The sequence below is a fragment of the Hyaena hyaena genome, unplaced genomic scaffold, assembly GCF_003009895.1.
Source record: "Hyaena hyaena isolate Hyena2069 unplaced genomic scaffold, ASM300989v1 scaffold_780, whole genome shotgun sequence".
Taxonomy (NCBI): domain Eukaryota; kingdom Metazoa; phylum Chordata; class Mammalia; order Carnivora; family Hyaenidae; genus Hyaena; species Hyaena hyaena.
Window position 1 is genome coordinate 600,781 of NW_024081410.1, and position 6,000 is coordinate 606,780.

Below are 6,000 nucleotides of genomic sequence, written 5' to 3' on the forward strand. Positions count from 1 at the left end.
GAAATAAATAAATGAGGTGCCATTTATTGAGGCTTAATTATGTGCCGGGCTCTGCTCAGGACCCCACAACTTTCCCATTAGATATTACCACCCCCATTTTGCAGGTGAGGAAACTGAGCCCAGAAACACTGGCTAATCTGCCTGAACTCCAGGAGTCAGTGAAAATGTACCGTGAACCTTCTGCCCACCACGGACTGTCTTAGGCGCTGGAGATTTGTGCCAGGACAGACTGCGATCGTGCTCTCAGAAAGCGCACAGTTTTGTGGGGCAGGGGAGGGGGAGAAAGCCAATACACAACTGAACAAATAAGGTGATTTCAGGTACTGATAAGATGAAGAATATAAGATAGAGCAAAGTAATGAAAAATAAGGGGGCAGGGTGGTCAGGGAGGGCCTTCTGGAGGGGATGACCTTGGAATTGAGACTTAAATGATGAGGAAGAGGCAGGGGAAGCTGGAATAGAATAGTAAGTGCAGATGGACACAGCCCGGCATGGTCAACGGCAGGAAGATGAGCAGGGGTGGAGTGCAGGGAGGGGACGTTGGAGGAGTGACCAGGACCGGAGCTCACCAGGCCTGAGTCAACTGCTTAAGGAGCTTGGGTTTTGTTCTGTACAATGAGAGCTACCGCACGATTTTTAAAAAGAATGACACAATTGGGGTGCCTGGGTGGCTCAGTCAGTTGAGCATCTGACTTCGGCTCAGGTCATGATCTCACGGTTCGTGGGTTCGAGCCCCGCGTTGGGCCCTGTGCTGACAGCTCAGAGCCTGGAGCCTGTTTCAGATTCTGTGTCTCCCTCTCTCTGCCCCTCCCCTGATCACACTGCCTCTCTCTCTCTCAGAAATAAATAAAACATTAAAAAAAATTAAAAGAAAAAAAAGAATGACACAATTTAATTTATCCTTTAAGACCAGGGTTCACAAACCTACACCTTGTGGGCCAAATCCAGCTCTCAGCCAGTTTTTGGAAATAAAAAATTCAGGGGGACACAGCCAGGCCCATTCATTTCCACGTTGTCTGCGGCTGCTGTCACTCGACACGCCAGAACGGAGTAGCTGCAACAAGACCCTTTGGCCTCTGAGACTGAAAATATGTACCCTCTGGCCCTTCACGGGAAAGGTTGCCAACCCTGCTTTACGAGGATGGCCTAAGGTGCTGTGTCAGGTTGGAATCAGACCAGCTCAAGCCAGGGAGTCTGGTTAGAAAGCTGTTATGCGATTATCTGGGCAAAAGGAGGGGTAAAGCCATGCAAGGGTAAGAAGTGGGCAGATTCAGATTGTTTGGACGCTTGACAGAGAAGCTCAGGGTGCCTGGCTGAGCACTGAAGAGTGTGTGACACTTGATCTCAGAGTTGTGAGTTTGAGTCCCACATTGAATGTAGAAATTACTTAAAAATAAAATCTAGGGCACCTGGCTCAGTCAGTTAAGTGTACGACTTTGGATCAGGTCATGATCTCTCAATTAGTGAGTTCGAGCCCTGCGTCAGGCTCTGTGCTGACAGCTCAGAGCCTGGAGCCTGTTTCGGATTCTGTGCCTCCTTTTCTCTTTCTGCCCCCATTCATGCTCTGTCTCTCTCAAGAATAAATAAACATTAAACAATTTTTTTAAATAAAATCTTTTTTATAATGTTTTATTGATTTATTTTGAGAGAGGAAAAGAGAGAGTGGGGGAGGGACAGAGAGAGAGAGAGAGAGAGAGAGAAAGAATCCCAAGTAGGTTCTGTGCTTTTAGCACAGAGCCCGATGTGGGGCTCGATCCTACAGACTGTGAGATCATGACTTGAGCTGAAATCAAGAATTGAATGCTCAACCAACTGAGCCACCCAGGTGCCCCCGAAATAAAATCTTCAAAATACAAAAGGAAGAAAGAAAAAAAGAGAAGCCCAAAGAACTCTGGGGTTGGGGCCCGAGTAACGAGGTGCTTGGTGGTACCATTTACTGTGGTGGGGAAGCATGTGTGCACATACGTGTGCATGTGCAATCTCTTGTTCTGCTGTTCCATGTTGAGTCTGGGATGCATCTTGGAAATCCAGCTGAAGCAGTTGAATAAACAAGTCAGGGAAGAGGCTGGAGCTGGAAGTATGCACTTGAGAGCTGTGGGCGTGTAGGTGGTATCTAAGCCGTAGCGTTGAATGTGCTGCCCTTCAGAATGAATGCAGGTGAAGATCACTCCCCTGGGCTGAGCTGAGGCCCAGACTCCCCAGAATGAGTCCCCACCCCAGTGGGGTAGAGCTTTCCAGGATCCCCTGTACCGGCCCTCCATTGCTGCCCTGTTTGCTCCTGGGTCGTGGGAGGCCCTAAGCTTCATTTTCTCTGCTTCCAGGCCTACCAGAACTGGGTGAAGAAGAACGGAGCTGAGGAGACGTTGCCCACCCTGGGCCTCACCAATAACCAGCTCTTCTTCCTGGGCTTCGCACAGGTGAGTTCGTTATAGGACAAAATGCCCAACTCAGGCACATTCTGCCATCTTGAAGTTCTAAGAGCTCCAAGAGCCAATGGGCGAGTTCCCCTCAATTAACCTTCTAGCTCATTGGCCCATCCATAGGGCACCTAGTTTGTAAGAAGGTGAGCTTCCTGCCATTAGAGAAATCCCATGAATGCCATTAAAAGGTCTCCAGTATCAGGTAGATAAGAAGACAAGTGAGTGCTAAGGATCCTTCTGGTTCAGAGGTTCTAAATATTTCCTAAACTCAAAATATGCCAGGATATCCCTTGAGTTGGCATTAATGTATAGTCTTCTGTTGGTGCCCAGAGCCACAGACAATTTTTGTTCTGCCTAGGAAGTGGGGTCTGTGGACTCAGTTCACGGTTTTCAGACTGGATTTAGGACAGAACCCTTTGTTCAGATGAAGTCTAATGCAGAGGCCCAGGACAGACCAGGTGCCTGCAGTAGAGGATGCTGGGACAGGGAACATACCAGCCCAGTGTCTCTTCCCCACACACTCGGCAGCCCCAGCTGACTCCCAGGCTCTTAGAACCAGGCAGGGGCCCATCGCCTCCTGTCGTGGATGGGTGCAGTCTGGCGGCCTCAGGGCCCCACAGTGACTAGCTTCTCCCTTGTTGCCTCACAAAGGTCTGGTGCTCCGTCCGCACGCCCGAGAGCTCCCACGAAGGCCTCATCACCGACCCTCACAGCCCCTCCCGCTTCCGGGTCATTGGCTCCGTCTCCAACTCCAGGGAATTCTCAGAACACTTCCACTGCCCACCTGGCTCGCCCATGAACCCTCATCACAAGTGCGAAGTCTGGTGAGGGGGGAGCACCTCGAGCCAAGACAGAGGATGAGCCCCCAGGAGGGGCCGACAAGGCCGTCTCTCCCTCCAGCGTCCAGGGCACCGCCCCGCCCCCTCCTCGGCCCCCCAGGGCCCCCCTACCCCGCGCTGGAGGGTTTTCAGCCAGAACTGAGCCTACCATGTGGGCTCTCAACACAATCTGAGATTTGGTCCCCTGTGAAGACCCTGGCATCCCAGGCACATGTGCGTCAACTCCAGTGGGCATTGGGGTGTCGGGCTGGTTGCTCACCAGGCCTGGGCCCCACGCTGACAAGGGCGGTGGACGCAGCCCCTCCCCGCCCACATCCGGCGCCAGAAATACCACTGTGTCAAATGCTTTAAAGATATATTTTTTGGGGAAACTATTTTTTAAACATTGTGGAATACACTGGAAATGTTCAGGGAAATAATGAATTTAAAACACTTTTTTTTTTTAAGGAAAGAATTGGTATATTTATTATATTCTGTTTTTCTAAATAACCTGTGGATAAGGGAAGCCCCACTGACATACCCCTCTCTTCCTCACTCGCTGCGAGGTCGCCCGAGGCAGCCATCCCCAGCCATTGAGCGCGCCCCCAACAGAGAGCTGCCCAGCCCTTGGTGTTTACAGTCTCAGCCTCTGTCACCTGGTTTTGCAGCTGCAGGGTGTAGACAGGAGAGGTGTGAGGCCAGGAAGGGGCAGAGGCCGGCTCATGGGCCCCGTCCCTCGCAGCTTGCCTGGCTCTGTCCCCACAGTCCAACAGTGGGAACCCCAGCTAAGACGGCCTAATCCCCAAAGTCGCAGCAGGGAATTGATGGCTGCGGCAGGATGGGGCCCGGTCATGGCCCCCAAACTCAGCCCGCTGCACCCCGGCGCCCTGGGCCTGGACGGCAGAACGCCTGAGAGACCTGGCCCTCCGTCAGATGCGTTCTGCCGCGCCGTAGATAGCCCCTCTCCGTCCCTCTTCCGGCCACTCCCAGCCCAGCCACTTCGGGGTCTGCCCTGCCGACCCTCTTCCGCAAAGGAAGGAGAATAGAGGAAACCACTCTCCTGTCCCACAGGGCCCAGGTCCTCCCTCTGAGCTCCGTCCTGCACCCCTGGCCTGGGCTCGGCTCCCAGGACCACACGCAGCCCGCCCGCCCACCCTCCATCTCTAGTGCCTTATCTGAGGCTGCAGCCCAGGCTCTACCGCAAGGAGACAGCTCCGTACCAGGTGCCCCCGGCCCCTTCAGTGAAGCCTTCAAGTGTCCTGACTATAATGCAAGGCCATACCCCTCCTCCCAGTGCCTGCAGAGCCGCCCCTCACCGCAGCCCGGCAGCTCTAGCCCACAGGGCAGTGGCACCAAGGTCAGGGATCTGAAGGACCCCTGAACTTGCCCTGAGCCCCATCCCACCCTCAGCCCCTTGGGTTGAATCAAGACAATACGTGTAACTAGATGGACTCCCCATTTGGAGATGTTTTCAGCCAAGGCAGCGTGTGAGGGAAGGGTTCCCCCAACGTGGTCAGTCTAGCCTGTGGGGTCAGCGAGCCAGGAATGGTGTCCTTCCTTGAGACCCTAGTTCGGGAGCTGTGTCTGGGGGAAGCGGACACCTGTGACTGAGGCCCGGGCGGCCAGAGCCTGTCCTGGCTCTCCCGTCCCAGCAGCCCGTGGCCCGGCCATGCCCCCTCACCTCGTCCCGGAAGTTAGACTCCTCCCTGCCCAAGGGGACCAGCCGGATCATGCTCAGCACTGAGGTCCCCACTGGTCCCCACAAGCAGCGGTCCTGGTCGCTCTTCAGAGGAGACGAAGGACAGGAACCAGAGAAGGACTTAGAGTTGCTTGCCGCACAGAGGTCGGCTTTCCGAGCCCTAGCGCCCTCCAGGCCCCTCCCTTCCCGCCTCCCCCTGCCTTCCCGCCTTCCCCACGGGGCTCACAGTCCTCGAGGGCATCTGTCCTCTCCTTGGGCTGGGACCTCCTGACCTGAAGCAAGTGTCCCAGGGCTGAGGGTCCAGCCTGAAGGGACGTAGCCTGCACTCATTTCTTCAGGGTGTCCTGGAAATGGGCAGGGGCCAAGGGAGAGGAGGGCTCAAGCCCAGCAGGGATGGAAGCAAAGGGAACACCCCCTGTCCCTGCCCCTCCCGAGCTTAAAACAAGGCCGGGGAGATGGGCAGCTGCCCCCTGAGAGACCCCTCCCCTGAGGCCCAGGGAGCCATCGGGCTGGCTTCTCTGCGGGTACGTGGACATGGGGTTGGGAGCTGGGAATCTATTTTTTGTATTCTTATGTTTTGTGCTACTGTAGTTTTGGTGTGGCACTATTGTAACTGAAATAAATGACTTGTACCGAGCGCCACGTGACTGAGTACGTGTCCTGCGGGGGCAGTCCTCTGAGGCTGCGGGAGGGCCCCTGGCCAGCGCAGAGCTGCCCCCACCAGCATGTGCCCCAGGGCCAGAGCAGAGGCCTTGGATGCTGACAAATTCCAGAAGGTTACTCAGTGCCCGTGCCCATCGGTCATCCACCATCATGATCACGTGAGCACTCCCTCCTAGTGAGAACGATGCATGTCACCCCCTGTGCCCAAGGGGCATCCTAGAAAAGTTAAATTTTCCATTATCTTGGAGCAAAGGGTGTCAGCAGTGGGTTTCCAGGCCTCAGATGCTTGGCAGGGCAGACACTAAATAAATTCAAAGAAGTTCAAGGAAAAGTCTGACATACACTCATGCCTCCTTCTGAGTTTTGCGTATATTCTTCCTTCTCCCTAGAATGTTCTTCT

The 6,000-nt window shown here is 54.5% G+C and overlaps 1 protein-coding gene across 5 annotated transcripts in view; it reads left to right on the forward strand.

Annotated features, from left to right (window-relative positions):
* Positions 1–5,574, forward strand: part of ECE1 (endothelin converting enzyme 1) — a 115,750-nt gene extending 110,176 nt beyond the window's left edge. For all 5 annotated transcript variants that reach the window (XM_039218753.1, XM_039218754.1, XM_039218752.1 and 2 more), the window contains 2 exons: positions 2,322–2,417; positions 3,072–5,574. In XM_039218753.1, coding sequence (XP_039074684.1) covers positions 2,322–2,417; positions 3,072–3,248 — 273 coding nt within the window. In that variant the 3' untranslated portion in view covers positions 3,249–5,574. The remainder of the gene's footprint in view (positions 1–2,321; positions 2,418–3,071) is intronic.
* Positions 5,575–6,000: the final 426 nt, after the last annotated feature.